Source organism: Trachurus japonicus, chromosome 1, assembly GCF_045865225.1.
Source record: "Trachurus japonicus isolate A0001 chromosome 1, Traja_1.0".
In the NCBI taxonomy this organism is placed as follows: domain Eukaryota; kingdom Metazoa; phylum Chordata; class Actinopteri; order Carangiformes; family Carangidae; genus Trachurus; species Trachurus japonicus.
In genome coordinates this window covers 15,875,778-15,901,089 of record NC_140907.1, presented here as the reverse complement: position 1 = coordinate 15,901,089, position 25,312 = coordinate 15,875,778, and the positions used below count along the sequence as shown (strand labels likewise).

Genomic DNA, 25,312 nt, shown 5'->3' with positions numbered 1-25,312 from the left:
CAGATGTTTATATTGTGAATGGTGAAGCTGCTGAGTTTTCTGAAGTCAACCAAAATGAAGAAAATGTTTTTTAAATGAAGATAGTTGAAGTAAAAGATGATTGTATTGTAAATCGTAACACTGTAAATAATTTCTGTAAATATTTTGTAAAACACTCTTAAGTTCATTCTGGTGTTTCCTTTTTACATCTGAAAATGTTAATCAGAAATATTGTAAATATGTATGATTCTTTTATTTATTTATGAGAAAAGGTTTTTGGTTGTTGTCATCTGGCTGTAAATACATACCGTACATATTAATTGTGTTTGTTCCATCTAGGCCAGTTTAACCTTTACATTGTACAGCCCTTATTTAACTTATGTTCAGTAAAACCTTTGGACACCCGCTCACTTTGGTGTGTACGACATCCTGTACGAGCCCCCTGCTGCAGGGCTGTGTTTATATGTTTGACTGTGCACTATGTTACTGAAAAATGAAGAAACTCTCTTTGTTCCTCACACCACTTCTTTCTCAGTGTTAAATCAAATAATTTATTTTGCTACTGCCTTTCTCTTGCTATGTACAGTCTACAGAGGACGATGTTCTCCGTCACGGCTACTTGGATGTACAGAACTTTAGGATTTATGCACAGCAGCTCCATATATATTGCTTTGTTAATTTTTGGCCTTGTTGGTCTTTTTTTAATAAAAGAAGAAAAACACATTTGCCTGTTTCTTACATCGATGTCGGTCAGTTTGATCTGTGCAGACTAAAAAGAAAACAACCTGTGGATGGTGGTAATATAGAGTAGCTGACATCCAATGGTCCAAGTCTCAGTTGTATACATTTCTTACAGCAGCTAAAGTCTCATCCAATCCAATCCTGATTATTAGATTACATTAGATCATGAGATACAAACTGATTTTAGATCTTGATGTTGTTACTGCGCTCTCCACTGGCAAACCCAATTAAGACAGTGCACAATGAATGTCTGAAACCTGTTTATTCTTTTGTTGCCTAGAAACCACTGTGCCAGTAGGCTATCCATCTACAATACAATACAAACTTGCACACACAAGCGTTTTACTAATCATAATCAGACTCTTGTCTTTCCTCTGTCTTTTGTCTAAAAAGCAGATTTTTCATTCTTGAGTGTTCGCATATCTCCCAAAAATGTGTCCCTTTAACATGAGTTCAACAGAAGTCATATGATAAGGAGGGATAAGGAGTGAAAGCGTGTTTGGCCTGACACACTCATAAAAGCAAACACGCAGCAAACATCCTGTCTGTAACTTAATAAAAACTCCTACATAATTCATGGATGGTAATGGTTCCTCTCTGTAAAAAAAAGCCACAGCAGCAGTGATCTGTCTGCTACAGTGCATCATAAAGCTATGGGAGCGGTCATTAAGGAAGCAATGGTGCGGCATGAATATCAACTGGGAAGTGTTTTATCAATAAGCTACTGCTCCCCTAACAGAAAGGGAAGGTATATCTTTTTGTTTTATCGAGTTAAAGATTGCAAAACTGTGTGTAGACTTCATGAGAAATAACCAGAGGAACTGGATTTCCATGCCAGAGGCCACAGTGTTGCAAATATTAGACCTTTTTTTCCCTTCCTGTCTGACGACCTAAGCTCAATGCATAGGAGTAATATCATGGATGTATTATATCTTTCATAGTATTTATGTTATTCAAATATAATAATGGATGATATGGCTTTATTATGATATTGCTTGATCCTTTTATGATGCACTCCAGTATATGTTGACCAAAGCACAGATAATAAAATGAACTTCCTTTAAAGTTACAAGCTAGCACACTTTTACAAGAGGAAAAACAACAACAATCAAAAATGTTATCTTCTCTAAATTATATCTCAGGACGCAGTTTGTTTTAAAAAGCTTTATTTTAGTGGGTTAGGGTTAGACAATGGTAACAATGGATGAATTACTGTCGAGTTGTGCAACTACACAAAAAACATTAATCAAGGGACAGCCATGGTTACGCATTAGCCTACGTGTGTTTGATGTCACAGACAGGCCTTGATCTGTGACATGTTGCACCACCAGCACCTTATTGACTGAGAAGCTGTGGTATGTTGTCTGTCAGGAACTGGGATCCACATTCCAGTATAGCAGACAGTGCACCCAAGAGTATCACCCAATGAAAGTCAAATGTCACTTCCTGCTTTGTGCTTCTACTTCAACCAATCATATCTAATTGCATCCACAGTCAAAATGTATTCATAATGTCTCCAAACCATCACTATCGACACTTTGCTCCTCATGACATTATTAGCCTGAGTATCAGTGTGTGGCACTGGCACTATGCCCGTGTGGCAAGAGGCAGACACACCTGAGTCACAGGTGACAAATGACACCTGTCTCCATGTTCTGTGTCATCTCACCTCACTATTTACATATGTGCTCGCCGTGTTCCCGTTGGTCGGCTGGCACCAAAAGGGTGGAGCTACATCTCACACCACTGTGTCGTAATCAGATGGGAGTGTTCTCCAAAATTGACAGCTGAGGAGAAGCAGGGGGGGAGGGGTGATGGATGGAGGATTGATATTCCCTTGTCATGTTACCAAAACAGGACACTAAATGTCCTCGTAATCAGGTAACAACAACAGCAGCAGCAGCGTGCTTGGTCTCTGCCTAGCAACCTGAGGGCCAAACAAGCTGAACAGTGTCTCCAGTGGGTTGGTGGGAGGATGCAACTGATACCTATGGTGTAAAAAAGAAAGCTGTTGATTCTAATGAACTGTAAACTGAGGTGGATGTAACGTGTCAGTGAAAGGAAGAGCATCTCTGTTGGGTATTCTCTATCATTGCCAAAACTAGCATTCTCAGGCATCATCGAGTCACAAATCACAGGAAGCCTCACTGATATCTCTTTCACTCTATCTGCCATGCTGAGCTCAACTTATCTTACCCTGACAGTATATTTTCATTTTCAACAATACTGCCCTTGAGTGTTGAGCATGTGGCCAATCAGGAAAGGTTAAAACAGCAGCTCACTGCTGCTTTTCCCATGACACCATGATGGATTTCAGGTGATTAATGTCTTCAGGTGTTTTCAGAAACCCATTTCACTTCACTGAATGTCATCATTTTCAGTTGTTCGACTTGTGCGGTGATATTGTATTATGAAAGTGGTTAATTCATTGGTTTATTGGACTGGTAGCTTTGTGCCCAAATGTGTTCAAATGAGCATAACAGAAATGTATTCATACAAAACAGAGGAAGAATCACTTGGGGTATCTCATCAGTGTAGATGTAGGCTATTATAAGTTATGCCCAATAATAAAAGTAGAACAATCCTTCAACATCTTTGGGACTCAAAGGTTCTGTGACTTCTTGGTCTCCAAAACCAAAGAAAGCAGCTGCACATATCTGACAAAGACCACACCCGCTGCAACATCCCAGAATACATCCACAGACCTGCACTTCCTTCATCCTGATATGAATTTACAACCAGTCATTTTACTATGTTAGATGGATGAAGGATGAAGGATGATAGACTGTGTACCAGTTTCAGTTTTTGGCCTACAAAATTTCATTGGAAAAATAAAAAATGTGGCCACTGAGAACCCAAGATGGTGTCCTCAGGTTTGGCTTTTGTCACAAAGCCAAAGATATTTGTGTCTGGGAAGAAAATGTTCAGAAAATCACTTAATCACTTAAACAATTAATTAAGCATGGAGAAAGTTGCCATTCGTTTTCTGTCAATAAACTTTCACCACTTATTGTAGGGCTGACCCAAAAAAATTGAAGCTTCGATTGATACCATCCTTTTTGACACCGGTTCTCATCGGCAGTTGTTACATTGAAATGAGTAGGCTACTTGACATCCTGGAAACCTGCGTGATACATGCAGTATCATGTAGTGTTTCCCATACATTCATTATGTCCGCCACGAATAGATCTAGAACCTTATGTTATAGAAGGTCAGACAAAGAGCAATTTAACTGGAGCTGCAGATTTCAGAAAAGAAAAGTCACGTTTTTTCCCTCTTGTCTGGCTGTGAAGCGTTTCCATATGTATTTGCTGGACCTCAGCCAACGTAGGGGGAAACAGCTTTGTCTGCATTTTTCTTCATCTCCTATAATCCAGGTCACGAGCACCAAATATGGAAACTCATATGTAGTGGGAGGTGAAGGCCGCAATCATGATGTATAAGAACAAATGCTTTTTCTCTAGTCTGATTTGGATTGTGATGTTGTAGATGTTTAAAACCCAATATTTATAGAGACTAACCCTGACAGGAAACTGAGCAAATGCTGATAAACTGGAAAGTTGATAAAATACACTAAAAGGGGTCAAAAAGAATTGTGATAAGTCTGTTTTGTATTATGTTTTCTGTTATCTTCTTGGTGATAGTCCTGTGTGAACACAACATGTCTAAGGTGTGCCTATCTTATTTATAGCTCTAATGTGGGCAGGCCTCCATAGGTAAACAGTGTCTAGATAAGGACAACCAAACCTATATGGAAAAAAAGGAGTGGGATCTGGCCCTGCGAGGCACACTCACATGCTTCTGTTATGGTACTTTATTATTCTTAGGCATAACTGCCCTCCAAAACACTGCCCCAATGTCTACTTCCTAAGAAGGAATCTGTTTTCCTTCCAAGGTAGATTCAAACTGGGGCAATACCACACAGAGAAGCCCAAAGGGGGGTCTGGTGGGGTGGGGGGGCGTAATACATGGAGATCTTGTAAAGCAAGGTTTATGGCTTAACAAGTTTCCCAGGCATGTGATCAGAACGTGTTTCTGCAACCCAGAGGCCAGAGGCCGCAGGTCACGCTCAGATGAAACTGGAGCAGAAGTTTTTCTTTTGGACATAAAACTCCTGTAAAAACAGGTTCTGTTTCTTAAAGGTCAGCTTGTGCCACAACTGTTTTGCCTGTAGAAATGCAGCTTTTTAGAGCTGTAGTTCGTATACAATGATGTCATGATTAGGGAATATTCAAAAAGGAAATACAGACTCTCTGCACTGGGAAAATAAGCTCCTAAAAGTTTTATTAATGCAAAGTATCAACATACAAGGGCTTTGCCTGGCAAGTCTCCACTGAATGCAAGACAGAATATATAAACAAACCAAGCGCACATACACATATTTTTTCAAGGTCTTGGCACAAAAAAAAAATCATAATTAAAAATATTAGCTACATTTCTATGTATTTCCTTATTTCAATCTGTCCATGCACCATGCCTTGTCTGGGAGTAGATGAGTATGTTTCCTGGTGCTCTGTCAGTGCTTTTGATTTAGGCTGATTCACTAAAAATTTGTATCTTAAATTTTGTCAAACTACCTTCAGTTCAGGGTGTCATATTGTGTACCTGATAATGTAATTTTAGGAGGAATATTCGTTGTGGCAAAACATAAAATGTGCCTCCTGCTCCTGTATAACCTCAAACATATTTCCTTCAAAATCTGAGGTAATGATTCCCTGAGTGAAGGTCACAACAATCTTTTTGTCCCTAGGATATTTCTGACAGATAAGTCTACAAGGTGTTTGACAGGACTGTTAAATGTACACATGAGCTGTAACTACCAGTGCTAAATCATTATAAGCAAGTAAACAGTTAGATGTTCACTTGTATTTCAAGTTACAATAATGTCATAAGACTCCCATCTGTGTTTAGATGTTGCTTTTGTTCATATTTATGTATTTATTGTCAATACATCCATGTGTATGACTTGTGACAATGACATGAAGGAGATCGGAAACAACTATGTCACACATGTTTTTAATTGGAATGTCATTATCCTGCACTTTGTTTAAAATGTCAATGTGGTTTAAACATTAACTTATTTCTGGATGAAGCATTTGTATGAATGCTGCAACATGATATTCATCCATCATTAAGTTAAATATTAAAAACCACTCCAAAAACAAAACAAAACAAACTTTATTTATGAGGACAAAGCATACAAGTGTACAACATTTAATTTAATTTAATTACAAAATACAGTGCTTAAGTGATGCTATCAGAAAGGATGTTTAAAAGACAAAGCAGGGACAGGGATAATTACACATGAATTGTCATACAGTACATGATAATATTAGCTTAAATTCTGTGTGTGTAGGTTGAATTTGTCAATTATTCTGTAGCTGATCGAGCTTGCTTCACAGTAGGCTATAGTTTAATCTGTTAGTCCAGTGGGTTTGAGCCATCCGACTCTCTTCAAAATTGTAAAACATAAAAAGCACTGTTCTGCTACACACACATTTTTTTTTAAATTACTTTGTGTCTTTGTGCATTTTTTTTTTTTTTTTAATTTTATGTGAAATATATTGGGTCAAACTCACTTTCCTAATCCTAATGTGATAGCCTGTGTAGGTCAGACGAAATATAGCAGTGGAAATTCTCAAATTGAGTAGGAAACCAGTAGCTAAATGACCTTATTTCCAGCACTGATCACCATGATTCAAAGGTCATCATGAAGCCAACTGATCTGTGTGTCTGTAGCACCACCTAGTGGTTGAATTGAACAGTACATCCTCCTCCTCCTCCTCCTCCTCCCCTCCCGTGTCCTCTCAGGTGAGCTGGTGAATGTTTCACCTGCATGAGGTGACGTCACGGCACCTTCAGGAAAAAGAAACGTTGGACTCCGTGACCACTTCAGGCTCATTAAGTTACCCGTTTTGGATGGCGAAATCACATTAATACCCGTGGAATACGCTGACTAAACTTTAAGTTGAGTTTGTGTGCACTGTAAACCCGCGTGCTGTGCTGGTGCGTTTACAAAACACGATGTCTGCCTCCGCTATATTCGTGCTGGATCTTAAGGGAAAGGTAAGTTAAACGCTCGAGCTCATTGTAGACACTGATGGTGACTTATTGGATGGACACGTCTCTGGATCTTTAGACTCAAGTTATTCAAAAACACACTTATCCACCCTTTGGCTGTGCAAGTTGAGTTTTAGACTGTTGCTTTAACTGTTAAACATTAATAGTACTTGCGTCGTTAAAAATTAATAGTAGCCTACTGAGCTTGCGACAGGTCTCATTCATCGGCCTTTTCTCCTACTTCCGCGTACATGTAGCCTATGTTGGAGAAATACAGCTGCTGCAGCCTCAAGTAACGTCATGACACCAAACATTGCCAGTGGCCAGATGTGTTACAGTACGATAGTAGCATATTGTTGTTTTGCCATTTCTCTGCTGTAGGCATTGAGTGGCACTAAACAACCATTTCTTTCCCTACAAAGTAACCTGACACAAATTAGTGGTAGGTGTGGTTTAAAAAAGGGTTTGTGACTTCTACAGCAACACATGATGTGGCATATCATTTGATCAGTCACTGGTTGTTGGTTATAACCTTAGGTTATAACCAACAAGTTGGGTCTTGAGCAGGTGTCAGGTTTGACTTGTTTCATAATCTGTCCTATCTTTGGCACTACCTTTACTTGTAACTTTGCATGATTATCAGACAAAGCGGACCTTACCTGACTCAGTATGCCACCCAACTCATGGACTACCAGGCCATCTTTGCCTGGACTTCTAGAGTTCCCTTCTGGCAGGCCTCCCTTCATACACACTGAAACCATAGACTATATGACTGAAACCCTTACAGATGGTCCAGAATCCAGATAGCAGCAGTCCATCAAATGCACATGTCACTCCACTACTCATATGCACCACCCAAATCTAATTCATGTCACTAATGCTGCTGACTTTGGGGTCTGCAACCATGTACTTGAACTCATAATACAACCTCATTCACCGTCCTGGCCTCTGCCATCACTGCACACAGGTAATCTAGATTCTAATTGTGCTGTTGTGGTTTCCTGGTGGTTGAACGAGCTACTGAATGCTGTCAGAGTGAGTGTCCTGCTCTATCGTCAAAAAAAATAAGGAAAAAAGACTCATCTCCTGGGAGAGCAACTCCTCTCCAAACACCTCTGACACCTTGACTGTCTATTAGCACTTATGCTGTATTTTCAGTTCACTTCTCATAGCACCCGTTAAATTACTGTAGTATTTTGTAATTGCACACGTCTCCTACTTCACCAAACTAAAGTGTTGTCCTTTAGTTTGGGTCACTTTACAGCATCTGCCAAATGAATAAATGTGATCATTTGAAACATCAAATAATAAGTACAATACATCAACAAACAAAATAACAACAAATATTGTAATATTTTTTGAGACATACTGTATAGTGTGATTAAATGAAACAAATATTTTATGACGGCAAGATCTTGTTCAACAGCAGCTCACATATCCGACTGTGATATTTACCACTGTCTGATAATAACATGTGGTGTTATTCTCTCTGCCCAGGTGTTGATTTGCCGGAACTACAAAGGCGATGTGGACATGGCAGAGATCGACCACTTCTTGCCTTTACTCATGCAACATGAAGAGGAAGGGCTAATCTGTCCTGTGATGTCCCATGGAAATGTTCACTTCATGTGGATCAAACACAGCAACTTGTACCGTATCCTTATACTGGATGTTTCACCAGCTACTTATTGAGCAGCCGATAGAACGGTAAGGTTTAGTTAATGTTATAGCATGGAAAAATATTAAATTCCAGTGATTTTAATAGTAATAAAACTTGAATGTGTAGAGTACTCCTTGACCTTATCTCTATACAGTGGTGGCCACCACAAACAAGAACTCCAACGCATCCCTAGTGTACTCATTTCTCTACAAACTAGTCGAGGTGAGTGGCATATGTAATGCCATTACAGTAGGTATTTACCATTTAAATGTTTGATGTACATTCAATTTCCAAGAGTTGGTTTGCATTTATGTGGAAAGATGCTTAAGGATGGCAGTCAAATATTGCGGTAAATTGGTAATTCAAAAGACTGGCAGTTCCTGAGAGCCTCTGCAGATAAGGCTATTGTCTGTTGTCCATATCATGCAGGTGTTCACAGAGTACTTCAAAGAGCTGGAGGAGGAGAGCATTCAAGATAATTTTGTCGTAGTCTATGAGCTGCTGGATGAGCTGATGGATTTTGGATTCCCCCAGACCACTGACAGCAAGATCCTACAGGAGTAAGACACATGCAAGATGCATTCAGGCACACAGACGTAATCACGTTTTGTGTGGTGGTTGAATTGCAGCGAACGTTTCTTATAATCTCATCCCTTGCAGGTACATCACTCAGGAAGGTGCTAAACTTGAGGTGGCAAAGTCCAAAGTACCGACCACCGTTACCAATGCTGTCTCCTGGAGGTCAGAGGGCATTAAATACAAGAAGAACGAGGTCTTTATTGATGTCATCGAATCTATCAACGTACTGGTAAGGTTGGATGTAGAGCTGTTTTATTGAGCTATGTCATGATAGCATCTGTCAGCATGAGATTTATTAGCTACATGAATACTCATCAGGTAGCACTTATGAATCCCACTGAAATTGGATAACTGTACTGTATGGTTATATTACTTTTATATAATTTGGAGCTGGGCTGGAAATTTTCTGCATACAGTAGGAAGTTTAGTGTTCTGGTATCGCAATTTCATTGCTTCTGTTATACTCCATCAAATAGTTGTGTGTTTAATTTAGCAATGTATGTATGTCTTTTTGCTTGTAGACAATCTGTCTGCGATTTATTCAATTAAATAATAATACATTAATGTATCAGCTACTTTATGTTGCTCACTCAGGTGAATGCTAACGGCAGTGTGATGAGCAGTGACATCGTGGGAAGCATCAAGCTGAAAACCATGCTGTCTGGGATGCCTGAACTGCGCCTGGGCCTCAACGATCGAGTGCTTTTTGCCCTGACTGGACGTACGTATGCAGCACCTGTGCTGAACCATAACTACTGTATCTGAAACTTTATTCATCTAGGATTTATCTTATCTGGCTGCTTTAGTTATGTTTACATTAATCCCACTCATTGTTTTACTTTATGCTCAGGTGACAAGGGGAAAACAGTGGTGATGGAAGATGTTAAGTTCCACCAATGTGTCCGTCTCTCACGTTTCGAGAGTGATCGCACAATCTCCTTCATCCCTCCAGACGGGGAGTCTGAACTGATGTCCTACCGCATCAACACTCATGTTAGTTCAGAAAAATACCAGGGATTCATACCAAAATATTTCTTTTTTGTCTTTTATGTCATATGTATGCTGCTATTGCTGCATCATGCATGTGCTGGTTGTAACCCAAAGAAAATGCATCTATCCAGTTTAGATGTTACTAATGGAGCCAGTGCCATGTTTTATATATTACAATACCATACCATTTATATATTAGAAACACCAGTGTAATAAAATATAAAGAGGCACATAAATAAACTGTTGATCCCCAGATGAGAAATTCACATGTCTATTTCATATAGAATGAGCAGTAAAAAAAAAAAATCAATGTTGTTTAGAACTAATACATAAAAAAAAAATCCTTATTTTAAATCATCTGTATAATGAAACATTATCCTTTATTTCTTGTAGGTAAAGCCTCTGATATGGATTGAGTCCATCATAGAGAAATTCTCTCACAGTAGGGTGGAAATCATGGTGAAGGTACTGACCAACTGTACTTTTAACTACACTGTCAACAGAATTACATGCATTTTAATCAAGAGTTTGTGTCAGTGGCTGTCACATGATATCCTGTTGTATCGTTTTCAACTTTTTAGGCAAAGGGACAATTTAAAAAACAGTCTGTGGCAAATAATGTGGAGGTGAGGGTCCCTGTCCCCAGTGATGCTGACTCACCCAAATTCAAAACCAGCACAGGCAATGCCAAATATGTGCCTGAGAAGAATCTGGTTGTGTGGACCATCAAGTCCTTCCCTGTAAGAAATTCCCAACTCAATATTTTACATGCCATAGAGTTCAAATCATTGTCTTTATAGGCATTCTGATCAAAATTTTAACTTTGACAGTCTTTTTCTTTGTGTCTTTTTCTGTGTATTCCTTTTCAAACTAAGAGTTGCATTTGTCTAACCCATTTGTTCATGCATTCATCAATCCAGGGAGGAAAGGAGTTTCTAATGAGAGCACATTTTGGCCTGCCCAGTGTGGAAAATGATGAATTGGAGGGCAAACCTCCCATTACTGTCAAATTTGAAATCCCATACTTCACAGTCTCAGGAATACAGGTAGGCCTATGTGTGCATACATATTCAAGGTTCTCCTTTAATACCAAAACACACATGTATTTATGCTGGATCATTCTGAAGCCTATCAGAGTATGATGCATTTTACTTAGCCTATGTTGAAACAGACAATTATAAAACACTAAGCATCACCTGAGATGATCCCTGATCTGCCCAGGGCGACTCATGAATAGTCAAGTCAGGTCCTGATATTATTTGCTTATTCTAGGAAACTGGATTCGATTTAATGGTGCACATTTATGTGTTTTGTCTCAACATGTTGTGTCTCTGTCTTCCTCCTTCTTTTTCACCAGGTGCGATATATGAAGATCATAGAAAAAAGTGGCTATCAGGCTTTGCCCTGGGTCCGCTACATTACACAGAGTGGAGGTACATTATTGAATATTAACCCTACTACTATACTAACACTAACATTAATATAATGAGATGGAACATGATTTAGTACAAGTAGTACTATTGCTACTGTATGAGATGGATGTAAAAGCAGAACACATTTAACTTTACACTTGTATTTGTTCTCTTTTTATTTAGATTACCAGCTGAGGACGAATGTGTAAATCCTGAGGGATACTGTATATTATACTCACTTCCATAGGAGCGTCAATGATCACTTTACCTGGACTGAAGGAATGTCTTTAAAATTTCAACTGTAATCTTGTTTTATGAAGTATGTGTGTGATTTGAGTTTCTATTCGTGTGCAGTGCAAATGGTAATGAAATGCTTAATTAAATATACCTTTTAAAATATTGTGTAGCCTACTTATTTGTAACCTGTGTGTTTGTTTTGTGCTCCTCTGTTTTCTGCATGAGCTTGTCACACGCAAATAATGGCAGAGTATGTACTCGGTTTGTAGTAACGCATTATGCAATCACAGTCACTAGTCCGCCTAAAATTAAATACTTACACCCGCCTTTTTTCTACACTTGCCTCTGGAGAAATATGCACAGAGGTCAGAAATGTGAATGAATTGCCTTTGGAGACATCAACGTATACGAATCGCCCGCTTTCTTCGCTGCTTGCTCTGATTGGTCGAGTCTTGCTGTTACCACAGTGATAGTGTAGTAACAGAGTTGTAAACCCGCCTCTTTTACCTTATATGGAAGAGCAACACCCTCTGGGCGAGCTGTCATTGGTCGTCGTGTTTTCTCCCCCCAATGTTTGTAAATTGTAGTCTGGAGACGCCGCTGTGAGCTTGTCAGCGCGCAAATGTATTTTCCAATGTTGATAAACATCCCTTGTTTGGATATCATTTGAAATTTACTGGTTTTTGGAAACCGTCGGATAGGAGCTCTCGGCGACGTTGTGGATCTTTACGGACGGAACAAGGTACGCGTAAACCTCTACAGCCTGCTCGCTTGTTAATGTTAGCGGTTAGCCTGGATGCTAATTGTTTGTGACATTCAGTTGACCAGCCTCTCCCTGTGTCTGTCCTTTGGTGAAAACAATTGCTTTCACGGAGCTTGGTTGAACGAGTGGCTTGAAAAAAAATACTACTCGATGTAACATTACGCTAGCGCCGTCAGATAACATGGCGTCAACTGGAAACTGAAGCTTACGTTAGCCGGATGCTGTAGTAACGTTAGCTAGCTGTAGCCGAAGTTAATCTTCCTGAACCCGACAGTAGCTTCGCCTCCGCACCGTTCGTCGTCCTGTTATTGTCATCATGAGGAGCCCGAGGTTGACTTACGGCGCAGTAAACTGTTTTTACGTTTCCCCCCGAACAGGCAGAAAGAAAGCGTATCATGGTCCTCAGTGAGATGGATGCGGGTAAAGCTTTGACGGCGGCAGCAGCCAAGGGGAATACGAGCGAGGTGCAGAGGATCCTGGAGGAGAGCAGAGTGCATCCTGACACCCTCAATGAATTTGGCAGGACTGCGCTGCAGGTGAGGACCAGTCTCTGTGTTTCAAATGCTCATATATGATCCGTATTCACCGAGGTATAATGAGCTGCATTAACACATAACGCTGTGGAAACATGTTAGTCCGGAGTGTTTGTCAGACACAGTAACGTTATGTCGCATCCACTGAACAGCTTCCACTTTAGTTAGTGGTAGCGCACTGTAATAAAGGAAAGTGTATGTTCAATGTTATAATCAAGCAGAGATAAAATCCTGGATCCAAAGGTACCAACATATGGAGTATTTTATTACATGATCCACTTCAAATTCATAAAAACGAGGAAATGCACGCAGTTGTCCTTTCACAAACTTATGGCATTCTAATAAAACGGTCCTGTCTCAAGTCTTATATTAATAAACCTTATCATATTCAGTTCGGGTGATGATTCAACTTAAATCCAACTTAATTGATCTCAAACTGACAGGTGCTGCTACTAGTTTTGAGCAGTTTTTATACCATACAATGTCTCTAACATGGAAAGGATTGTTTTGGCAGGGTGATTACTTTTAATGATGAAATGTTTAGTGAATAACTACACTCTGCCATTTGTCACATTTCAGAAACCATGCATCCAGAAAATATGTAGCCTCATAATTTACTTGTACTGGCATAATGTATTGCTGATCAATTTTAAATGCACCAACAATGGAGACACCTCTGAATTAAATTAAACTACAGCTTTTGAAATAATCATAAAATTGAGTATAGGCACCCTGTAATTACCTAAAACACTGACCTTGATAAAAGTTTGATTTATTGTAGAGATGTTTTGCTAGACTGCTTTTGTTTCCCACAGTTTTAATAACTTGGAATGATTTTATAAATTAGTATATAGATTCATTTAAAGTCTCCAGTCCTGCAGTAATCTCACTAATAACATAGACAGTTAGTCCATTTATAGTATATGTAAAGCACCACATCACAACAGAACTTATCTTAGGGTAGTTTTCATACAGGGCAGGCCTGAGCTGTACACTGTGATATTAAGGTTCCCACAAGTTTCTTTTTTTATGAAATCCTGTTTGGCATAATTTCATGATAGTGGCTTTTAGGGCTAAACAAAACATTTATAAGTTTTGTGGCCTCAAATCCTTTGCAAAACTGTTTAAAATCCTCTTTATCTGAAAGAACAGCATGCCTTTTACACACAGGTGTTGATTTAACTATGTACTCTCATCATTTCTCTAATATCTCGTACAGGTAATGATGATGGGCAACTCCAAGATTGCCAGTTTGCTGTTGGAAAAAGGAGCAAACCCCAATCTTCAGGATAAATATGGGATAGCGCCTGTCCACGATGCAGCCCGAACGGGGTTCCTGGACACTCTGCGGGTTCTGGTGGAGTACGGTGCTTCAGTAAACACCCCAGACCAAAGCGGGGCTCTGCCTATTCACATTGCCATCCGGGAAGGCCACCGGGACGTTGTGGAGTTCTTGGCACCACAGTCCGATCTGAAGCACGCCAATATCAGCGGGCAGACGGCGATAGATGTGGCCCGAGCTTCATGTGTGCCTGATATGATTAACTTGCTTTTTGCTGACATTCATAGTTAGTCAGAAGTCTGGGTGCTGGGTGCCTTCTGGTAACCGTAACCTCACACTTTTTGTTTGCTTCAGACCTGGTGACTTGAATTCATTGCTGTGTAAAGGATTATTTTTTTGTTAATAGTGGCTCAGCAACAATATGTGACACAGGACACATTGTCTTGGCAGCTTATTTTCAGTGGATGGGTGGCTATATACAGTAGACACCTCTTTTGCACAGTGCAATTTAGGCACCTTATAAATATACATATATATCTGTTTTCCCTATTAATTGGGAGTGCACATTTGTAGATAGTTTTCCCTCAGTGTTTTGTAATAATTGCATTATTTCCATTGTGTAAGAATTGCAACAGTTGATACATTGTACGTGTTTTTTTTTTAATTGGGCCAACTTGAGATGGTGCACCCTGATTGCTTTGCATAGTTGTGTTTCTCTTAATTAGATGAACTTAGACTTTGAATTTACCCTTATTTATTGTTAAAATAGGACTGAATATTCCTGTGACTTTGTAAATAGCTACATTTATTGTGATTTGTTGAAATGTTATTTATAAAAGTACTTTTAAAACAAGAGTGAGAATATTCACTTTACTATTTGAAGATGAAAGCACAAAATAAAGTGTTGAACTTGAAGCTGTGAAGTCACTCTGGGGAGTTTGTACAGTATATTATTGTATGTGCCAGGTAAACTGATTCCAGGTGTGTCGCTACTAGCATCATTATCTTGATTATTTTCTGGGGGAGTTTAATGATCTGTGCGTTTCCATGCTATATTACATTGTTTTCCAGGCTAGGTATTGCAAAAAGAAATTAATATTAAGCATTCTTTTACATAGATTAAGCATTTTTTTTATTCCACCTAACTTTTTTTTTTATTCCTGTTAGTTTCTGGAAAGTTTAAGGGCACAGTTTACACCGTTATGTAGAAGGCAAGTGTTTCCCAGCCTGAGGACCCTCTTAAGGGGCTACAAGATAAATCCACGGGGTTTGCCTGAGGATTAATAGGATAGGGAAGATGATAAACTCTGCAGCTATGTGGATGGTGTAGTTTCATTTCCTCTCCACAGAGTCATTTAAATGTAGTGGTGAAACTGCTCACAACCCAGTAATGACAAATGTTGCCTTCAGTTTCAGACGTCAGTAGGGAAAAGTGTTGGAGTTTCAGAAAATCACTTGTTCAGCATTGTTTAAACCCTGGATATGAATAATTCACTTTTTTCGCCTGCATTTAAAGTATTTTTGAACTTCAGGGCTCTTTTATAATTACACATTCTTAGCACACAGAAAGATTTGACTGACCAAAATGATCTTGATAAACATGTTGTTTTACATTCACACCGATCTGCTGCAGCCTCGGAGACGGATCAGAGTGTGTGTAGTGTTACTGTATCCTCGAGTGTCTAGCACTTCCCCAAGGTGATCCATCAAGGGCATTTATAATAACTGCACACTGGAATCCACAGCGCAATGAAAGCCCTCTCAAAGGTCACACAGATAGCAGGATTCAAACTCTAAATGAATGAGGGCCCTGTTTTGTTGAGGCTCGTAGGTAACAGCAGCACAATTTGCTGATGTTTGTGCTCAGAGCTTTTATAGTACAATGGGTATTTTGTTGGGTTTTTTTCCTGTGCCACAGGCCAACTTCACCAGCCGAGAAAGGAGATACAGTTCAGCTACTGTGCTGCCAACTCTCTGTGCACACAGGCAAAACAAAACAAAACAAAAAGTCAGCATGTTCAAATGCATTTAAGATTCTTATGAATTTTCACCAGAGTTGACTTGACTGTGAAACATAGACACTTCCACCACCATTACCTTATGTTTCACTACATTTCAAGGGGAAGTCGTCATGCTTTTTCTTCACTGCATTAATTTGCTGGCTAAAAAGTGAGAGTTTACATTCATGCCAAATATACCTTATTATATTATTTGCCATTGCATGACAGGCACTGGGCCATTTTACTTTTATTGTTTTAGATTTTCTTCTTTTTTTACTTAAGTATTGTTTTCAGTATTTAGTATGGCCATTTAACTGAAGGGTCTGAGTACTGTACGCCTACTTCCACAGGATTAAATAGTCTGCAGTCACATGTTGTTTTCACCTTCCTGTTTCACATTTACATAGTCCTACACATGCTAAATGCGCAGTCCAACCACAGTATTTGAATGCGCATTGAACAACTCAACAACTCGAGCCTGCTCAGGGTTAAATGTCTGCCTCAAAGGCACTCCAGCAGTAGCTGTTGAGAAGAGCAAAAAAAAAAAGTCATTTACTCTCCCCACCCTACTTTCCCAGTCTCTTGTGGGTTTTGAAACGAATCTTCCTGTCAGAAGCCAGCTTCTCTTTCTTTTGTGCTACCACACCCTCATCTTGCGTAATAAAGATGCACAGTAATGAATAGTATATTTTTTATTTCCCCACCCTAATGCTAATCACAAAACTGTCTTAATAAGGGTTGTGAAAAACACAGACTCAGACAGACTTGCAACCAGCCACTAGATAGAGCTGCCAGACCTCGCTGTGCACAAATGTGGGTGTATTGTGGGATGTGAAAAAAAAATACCTGTATAAACATGAGTGGTTGGTTTGCTCTGCAGGTTGAGAGGACGGAAGGTTTGCAAACAGTAAAAGATAGTGGGAGTAGCCAAAAAAACCTTATGTCAGCCCACTCCTTCAAAGGCGTGGTCAGGCATACGCACTCAGATGTGTGTGAATAGACAATGACAAGGCCGAGGGAGGTATAATAAGGTGTGAGTCAAGAGTCTGATAAGACTATTTCTGTTCCTGTTCAAAATGAAAGACTGTGACAAAGGAATGAACTGTCTGACACACCAGCCTGACCAAATACTGTTGGTGACAGTTCAAACCTTTACTGGGTGTTTTTGTCTGTATAAGGTCATGGACAGTGAAGAGATAGGGTTAGGGTTAGGGGGAAGAGATAGGTCGGTTATCATTATCTCTTTTAGGGCTCCAACAATTAGCAATTAGCTGATTAATTGGGTGATAAAAAATTATTTGGCAATTATTTGTCCAAATTATTTTTCAAAGCAGCTATGCCAAAATGTGATTGTTTCTAGGTAATCAAGTGTGTAAGTTCCATTAAAATCAATTGATTCTGTTTGGACTTTGGTCAAACAAAACAGAGACATTTGGTGACATTACTTCACTTCTATACCAAAAGGATGATCAATTAACAGGCATTGGTTAGCTGTTAGGTAGGTAGCTGTTGCTCTACACAATGCTCACATGTCCATGTGTAGACAAGGGGTGTTTTTGTTTACTATAATCATTCCTATTGTATGTCTGCTATGGGAATATGACAGCTTTGTAAGAAAAGAGGGAAATGCATTATAAAATTCAACTGATGCATGTAAGCACTGTGATAAATAAATACAAATATAAACCCATCCCAATTTAAAATATGTAATCTACAAGATATAAAAGTGTAGTGTCCTGATGAAATGACATAAAACATCTTATCAGATATGGACCTTGAAATCATTATACTGTAGGTCACGTGGAAAAACTTGGTTTGAAGTCATAAGTCGCGAGTAATTGCACACTGTCAACAACAGACACTAACATGCTCTGTTGGGTTTCATTCATTTAGCAGAAAAGAAACATAGGCTGCAGGCACTGAATCCTAATCTTTCAGAAACTGGAACAACAGAAACTCACATGGATGAGGGAAGCTTCCCAATTTTGATTTTCCTATATAAATACAGCATTAGACAGCCGGTCCACAAGTAACACACTTCACAAGTACTGTATGACAAGGCAGCAGTAGTGTTTCATACGAAAGTCAGTTTGTGACTTCTGACTGAAGTTATAACCCCCAAAAACTTGAAGCATATTTCTGACCTAACAGTTAGTTCTAGCCAAGCCTTAGTCACACTGATGCACTGACTTTGTTTGGGTTAATGGTGACACACTCCGCTGCCATCTTCAGTAAGAGAGAAAAACAATATGGAAATGATTGACAGAGTTGTCTAACAGAAGGCATGTCACCCTAGATGTGAATATTCCACACTTTCTATCCTTCACTTTTCTCTTCCTCCTCACTCAAATAAATCGAGGCGATAAAAAAAGAAATAAAGAGTTTTATGGAGATGTGTGGAAGCATGGCAAGGAACAGCACTGTATGCTCAGATATTACTGAGGTATGTCCGTAAACTGACTGACAGGATCCTGTTCTGCAGCCATGCAAGCCAGGACATGACTGGTGCTGCAGCTGAGGCAGAACTGTGGAGATCCTGACTGAGGAGCACAGATTTGTTATGCATATCTGAGTCTGGGAATGGAACATAGTGAGAAAGAAACAAGCTACCATAGTGACCTCCAGACTAGCCACACACATTTTTATTTTGTTTCCTTGTTTCTGTGTTGAAAAGGCACTCATAATGTATTTGCACCGGTCTGATGTGCAAAATAAACATCATACTTTTAAGTAATTTTACATCTTATACATCAAATTCCAACTGGTTAGCAGTGATGTGATCATGTCCTCTCTTTATTTTACTGAAAAATTAAAATACAAAAGTGGTTAAAAAATAAAACGGGGAGGCAAAACTGAAATTCTTAGGTAGCCATTCATTCATACACAGGGTATAAAAAGAAAAAAAACTGTTATCACCCATCACCAAAGGCATCATGGTACGCAACATATTACTCATTCAAAATATTTTGTAAAGACAGCACTTCTTGCTTCCTTGTAGTGCAGGATTATTTATGGTGTCCTGCTTAGCACATTGAATATCATGTTGAACTGACTTTTGTCTGATTCATGCTATCCTGTATTAATTCAGTCTTTTCTCCGTTTGACAGAATATGTAAATAGAGGAATGGACACCTATTATCCTGCAACTGAAAGGCTCTTTCTTCCTCCGCTTGTTTAGTGCCTGAAAGGGAGCAATGTGAGCTGCCTCTCTCTGGAAAACGCTTCTTCATGCTGTATAAACCTGTTCAACAGGATATGATCCCTTGACTGTTACTCTGAAAAACCCACAAAATATTCAGTAAACAATGCTCTGAGTGAAAATAGTGGCAATTTAAAGATCACCTCTTTCACCCAGAGGTATTTTTGTAAAGTGTTGAGTGCTTATCCACCCAGAACATTGTCTTGACCATTTATCCCTAATAATCTTTATTAAACTTTACATTAATCCAGTTTTGCAAAAATAAACCAGTAATGTATTTACAGGACATCTTTGAACATGATTTTAAAAAGAAATCTAAAGAGTATTTTTAAGAAAATGCATACAAAAACATGTGCAAGTTGATTATTTACTGACTGACATGGACTGGAACAGATTTCATGACTGATTTTGTAAATACGTCTTTTTTATGTGTTTTTTTTTTTATCCTTTTATGGTCAGTTTTGGGTTTGTTTATGATTTTACCATTTGTTCTGCATTTTCTCTAATGCCATAAATTAATATTCTGTGCAAGTCAGACTAACACTGTGCCCACCACATTAGAGTCCATGAGCTCTACAAACTTAGCTCTTATTCAGCCTGCCTCGTACATCTGATGGCAGCAGATCGAGCAGGCTCTCTTCTACTATCAATCCACTGACGCTCAGCATGGGACAGTCCCCAATTTCCAAAGGGAGAGACTCCAAACGGTTCCCTTTGATCTCCAGCCGGACGAGTTGGGCCAGGTTGGACACTCTGGAGCTAAGATTTGACAGGCAGTTGTTTCCAAGAGCCAGTGTTTTAAGTTTTTTGCAGGAAAACAGTTCCTCTGGCACCGTCTCTAAAGAGTTGAACGCGACAGAGAGGAACTGGAGGCCCTGTGGGATGCCCACCTCGGGAGGTAGAGAGGTGAGCTGGTTGTGGGAGACATCAAGATGCCTGAGCTTGGTGCAATAAAACAGTCGAGAGGGAAGCTTTCGTAACTTGTTCCAGCTGACGTCCAGTGTCTCTATGGAGTGCAGCTTGCTGATGTGATCAGGGATGTAGGTGATTTTGTTGTGCCATAGTTTGAGTGTCACTAAACGGCGGCAGTGTTGTAAGCTCAGAATCTCCTCCACGGTGGTCAGTTTGTTTTCTTTCAGATCCAACTCCTGCAGATTATCTAGGCTGAAGACCGCACTTGGGATGCGCTCCAACTCACAGCCCACTAACTCCAGCGACACCAGGTTGGTTAACTTCTTAAGGCTGCTAAATGCTTGGAGCTTGACACCTTCGTTGTAGATGCTCAACTTCTGCAGTTGGAGTGCTACATCCCCTATACTGGGTGGGAGCTTCATGAGGTTGGAACGGAGGCTCAGGACTCTCAGAGCTCGAAGCCCTCTGAAGGAGTCCAGAGTGGCACTTCTGGACACCTCGTTGGTTAAAGGACCATTCAGATGTAACTCCTCCAGGCCAAGAAGGGTGTACATCCACATGGGCACCTCCTCTAAACTCTCAAAAGCTAGCCGCAGGACCTTCAGATGTTCCTTGAGGTGGTTCAGAGCAGGCAGCTGCAGCTTTGCAGGGCAGTAGATCAGTGATAACTCTCTCAGAGAGTCCAGCTTTGCCACACTGTGTGGAAAGGTGACATTTTTGACTTGCTCCAGTTTGAGTGATTCCATTTCAGAGATCTCAAAGACTGTGTCAGGAAGCCCCGGTAACATTAACAGGTGGAGCTCCAATTGGTTATTGGCGTTCCTGGAGAGACGAGTGCGTAGCTTTTTGGCAGTCCACTCATGGTTGAGGTTGAGCTGATGCAGGCGACTCTCGCTGACCTCAGAAAGAAAGACAGCAAATCTTTTAGAGTATAGGGCATCGTATTGGTCCACAAGATGCAAGAGGAACGCAAAGTCATTCTTTACATCTGGGATGTCATTAATACCCGTTTCTAGTCTGACCTGCTCAAAGGAGTACTCCTTCAGTGGCCGATGGAAAAGCCAGTAGAGGGTGTAGATGCACAGAATTCCATACACTCCCACAAAGCAGATATAGCAATAGGCAAGCTTGGAGAAAAGATGGGCTTTGGTGTGGTTACAGCAATAGATATCAAAACCTGTCAGCTCAGGAGGAACTAAACAGCGTACTACTATCTCAATGTTCGGTACCAGAACTGCAGTGTAGATGATGATAACAAGGAACTTGAAAACCTTCAGGGATGTTTGTAACACATGCATGACATACAAGATGTCTGCCTCTTCTACGTGAGTTCTGAACTTTTTCACTTTTTCAAATAGAGCTTTGGCCTGTTCTCCTTCCTTCTTATCCAAAACTGATGGGGCCGACTGAGACTCTGTCTTCTTTTCTGGATTGGACTTGATTGTAGCAGATTGAAGAAGCCCTACAGTCTCCTCATCATCTCCTTTTCGCTCTGTGGGATTACTTGAGATGGTATTCCTTCTCCAACTAACCAGTTTCTCCTCTCCTCTTTCCTCAGAAACTTCACTCAGGGCCCTCGTGGTCCAGGGGGAATCAAAGCACTTCCCAAGGATGGTCACAAAGAGGTCAATTTTCGAGGATGTCCCAGGGAACTTGAACCAGAAGCTGCTTGCTACCATGAAAATCACAGTGTGGATCACAACGAGGTATGGGAAGTACTTTGCATACCAGTGGACAAACCTCTCGTAGCAGTAGTGGTTGACAAACACGTACTGGTGAATGTCCAGGTTGTTCTTGCGGCCAAACACCTCTTGGATGATGGGACTCGCAGGTTTGGCCAATGTATGCTGCGATGTCTCATTCTCCCTGTAGTTCCTGATATGACTGCAGTCAATTGCCTCAGGCGTTGGGCTAGTAAAGTGACTGGGCAGGCAAGAAATCTTTTCCTGGGTGAGCTGTGGAGAATAGATGCATGAATTAATAATTAAAGTCATGAGTCCTGTCTGCATCTCCTATATATATTTGAACGGCTATACACTAATAAATGACAGACTTGAGTTCACAAGACATCAAGAATCAGCACTGGAGCACTGGACTCTTTCTAAAGGCTTGTGGTGGCTCAAGATCTTACATAAGACAGTCTGCACTTCTATGCTTTTAGTCATGTCAAGGGATGGAGATGTTGGACAATCTACAGTGCAAAATATCTCAACATTGAATAGACTGTAAAGACATTTTGTATATTCGTGAATCCTGGTGTTCCTCTAATTTTTTTTTCTAACAATCCAAAGGATGACATTTTCATTATTTGTTAAAATATCCCAAAAATTCGTATTGTGAAATTTGGTACACATGTACTTCTGATGATAAATCCTATGTTCACGACAATAAAGAAACAAAAAAAAATGCATTTCACCAGACTTATACTTTTACTCTGTAATTGATTTTCTATAACATATATCCCATTGTTTTTTACTGCATTTTCATGGTTTCTACAGGCTTCACTGAAACCCTTTTGAAAACTACATAAAATTCAGTGTAATAACTGTTTCAATATCATCGTCTATTTAACTATAATGATGTAGTTATTTAATATTACCTGGACCTGAATAAGCGTGTTAGGAAATAGATGAGTGGATTAATTGATGAATTGATAATTTATTCATGAAGCTTAATTTCATTTTCTGCTGATATTGACTCTTGACAGTTAGTGATAGTAATGTTGCATCAAACAGGTCTGAGGTTTCTGAATGTCATCCCACATAAGCATATCTGCATTATCCACTACATTTATAGATAACATTTTTCAGTGAACCAAACTCTGTTTACTTCTTACTTTTCAAGACTTATAAATACCATGTAATCAGAGGTGACAAGCAGTCACTAACTGCCTGAGTGTTTACATTGGTCACGTTACCTCACTGACACTGACTGACTTATTTTAGTTTAGCTAGTGTATTTTCTCTGAGCTGTTCGCCAAATGTCAGTAGAACGTGCAGTGCCTATAGAGGATCTAGTGCTCTAGGCCTGAGGGTTAAATGTTTCCTATAGACTATCTTGTGTTGTCAAAATGTCTGTGTCACTAAAGCAACGCTAATTACAACTGTCCCTGTGATGTCCCTGCTTTTGCTATTTGATAAAGTAACACCCACACATTTCTCACTGAGACACGTGTAAACGAGTCAAAGAAACAAGTAGCAGAGGTTACTCCCACGTCTTAATCCCGATGCTTTTCTCCTGTGCTATTTTAACATGACACAGAAATAATATAGTCAGACAGTGAGAGACACATTAAGCAGCAACTTAGTGATCTGAATTTGAAGTAAGTGGGTCAGGAGAGACAAGTTAGTTCAGTTACACTGTCTGTGTTTTTGGCTGACTTAAACAATGTTGCAATAAGACTGAGAGAAGGGTGGGAGAAAAGGGGGAAAAAAGTATTTCGATATGCAACAAAAGATTAAAAAAAAAAAAAAAGAGGATAGAAATCCGGTTAGGTTGTATTAGGTTAGTAACGGTTAATACATAGGTTAAGTGGCTTGTTTGCAGAGTCCTCACCTGCAAGGTGCACCCAAACACTCCAATCATTAGCATAACAATGCACAGGTACTCTGAGAAAACATCCCACCATGGTTTTAAGACCCGATACTTTGAGTTCAGCTCTGCTCCGAGGTTTCTGAATTCACCCACTGGGATCATCCTGGCTGCTGCTCCTCACTGATGAAAGAAACGAGAGGCTGTGAACACTGAGGCTAAAATAGGTTTCCAACACAGTGCAGCCTCTGGAGAACATCTTGTCAAAGGTTTTAAAGTCATATGGCACAAAAAGATACAAGGTGCACAAATACAGAACATAGTTTCGGGGGGGGAGTCGTCATGTAGACATGGACTACAAGCAGTAGGTATTTGTGTGGGCTTGAATGAATAAACAGTGTGCTCCTGCGCTGAGGGCGGGTTCAAGGTGGATAAACTAGTTTGACAACAATGTCTGACAAAAAGTAACTTCCACGAAAAGGTTGACGTAATTTTTTCAAGCTTTTTTCCCCCCAGATAAAAACTTATAAGGTAAATAATAATAATAATAATAATTCCAACAGGTCAGTCCTTGAAAAACAGCATTACATCCAAATTAGCCAATTTTTTGTAAAGTGTTTCAAAGTGACACTAAACATGAGTCAAACAGGCTGGACAAATCACCGCAGAAAACTTTTTGTGGACTTTATATCGCCTTTCTCAACATTTCTACTTATTTGTGATCAAAACAGACATTTTAGCATCACATCCTCAAAGGCTCCGGCTGTCTCAACAGCTAAATTAAAAAGAAAAACATGTAGCCTATATTATACCTAATAGGTAGGTATTTAGAGTCACGTGTTGATGTTCAAACGTCCAGTAACTTATCAGTTAAAAAAGTTTCAATTGTGTTAGTAAATCTTCACCACACACACACACACTAATGTCTAAAGTGGGTTAATTTGTGGTCTTCAGCTTTAACCAGGTGAGTTTCACCTACCTGCGCCCGAAGAAAATCCACTGGTGTCCGGCCGGGATCCGGATGGGGACTCCGTGTTTCATAGTTGGAGACGAGCGCACCGGTGTCAAGTTACCGAGAAACAACACAACACAACACAACACAACACATCCGGACAGGACTTTCAAAATAGAGCCACTCCCGACAAGCCAGTTCAGCAGTTTCGAGTGCTAACTTTACAAGCGATAAGAACATAAAGAGGCGGACTGCAGTTAGAGCAGCTATAGGGATTTAGGTGGAAAATAAAGATTATCTCATGTTTGACCGGTATTTTACGTTTTTCTCGTTTGTTAGTTTATGATAAATAAATAAATAATAATACGAAAACAGTATGATGTTGAGATCTCTTAAAAACAGTTTTTCTTTCTTTCTTTTCAAAACTTGATCCCAAATAATCAACTCCAGACTTCTAACAGTAGTTGACTTGAGTAAAGCAT

At 39.7% G+C, this 25,312-nt stretch overlaps 3 protein-coding genes across 5 annotated transcripts; 2 read left to right on the top strand and 1 right to left on the bottom strand.

Moving 5' to 3' along the window:
- Positions 1-6,563: 6,563 nt before the first annotated feature.
- Positions 6,564-11,822, top strand: ap1m2 (adaptor related protein complex 1 subunit mu 2). The gene is made up of 12 exons (XM_085775580.1): positions 6,564-6,786; positions 8,278-8,434; positions 8,595-8,662; positions 8,870-9,000; positions 9,101-9,248; positions 9,614-9,740; positions 9,870-10,012; positions 10,403-10,474; positions 10,591-10,749; positions 10,930-11,055; positions 11,367-11,442; positions 11,605-11,822. The coding sequence occupies exons 1-12, from the start codon at positions 6,745-6,747 to the stop codon at positions 11,628-11,630; spliced, it is 1,275 nt and encodes a 424-aa protein (XP_085631706.1). The 5' UTR covers positions 6,564-6,744; the 3' UTR covers positions 11,631-11,822.
- A 380-nt stretch (positions 11,823-12,202) lies between these two features.
- Positions 12,203-15,151, top strand: cdkn2d (cyclin-dependent kinase inhibitor 2D (p19, inhibits CDK4)). The gene is made up of 3 exons (XM_085775568.1): positions 12,203-12,400; positions 12,799-12,957; positions 14,174-15,151. The coding sequence occupies exons 2-3, from the start codon at positions 12,817-12,819 to the stop codon at positions 14,525-14,527; spliced, it is 495 nt and encodes a 164-aa protein (XP_085631694.1). The 5' UTR covers positions 12,203-12,400; positions 12,799-12,816; the 3' UTR covers positions 14,528-15,151.
- A 3,694-nt stretch (positions 15,152-18,845) lies between these two features.
- LOC146991611 (volume-regulated anion channel subunit LRRC8E) lies at positions 18,846-24,970 on the bottom strand. Of its 3 annotated transcripts, none has more exons than XM_085775535.1 (3): positions 24,858-24,970; positions 23,903-24,061; positions 18,846-22,302 (listed from the first exon to the last, which is right to left on the bottom strand). In XM_085775535.1, the coding sequence occupies exons 2-3, from the start codon at positions 24,041-24,043 to the stop codon at positions 20,017-20,019; spliced, it is 2,427 nt and encodes an 808-aa protein (XP_085631661.1). In that variant the 5' UTR covers positions 24,044-24,061; positions 24,858-24,970; the 3' UTR covers positions 18,846-20,016. The 3 variants fall into 3 exon arrangements, with proteins under 3 accessions (XP_085631661.1, XP_085631670.1, XP_085631680.1); XM_085775554.1 differs by having other exon boundaries at positions 18,863-22,302; positions 23,973-24,061; positions 24,858-24,876; XM_085775544.1 differs by lacking the exon at positions 24,858-24,970 and having other exon boundaries at positions 23,903-24,173.
- Positions 24,971-25,312: the final 342 nt, after the last annotated feature.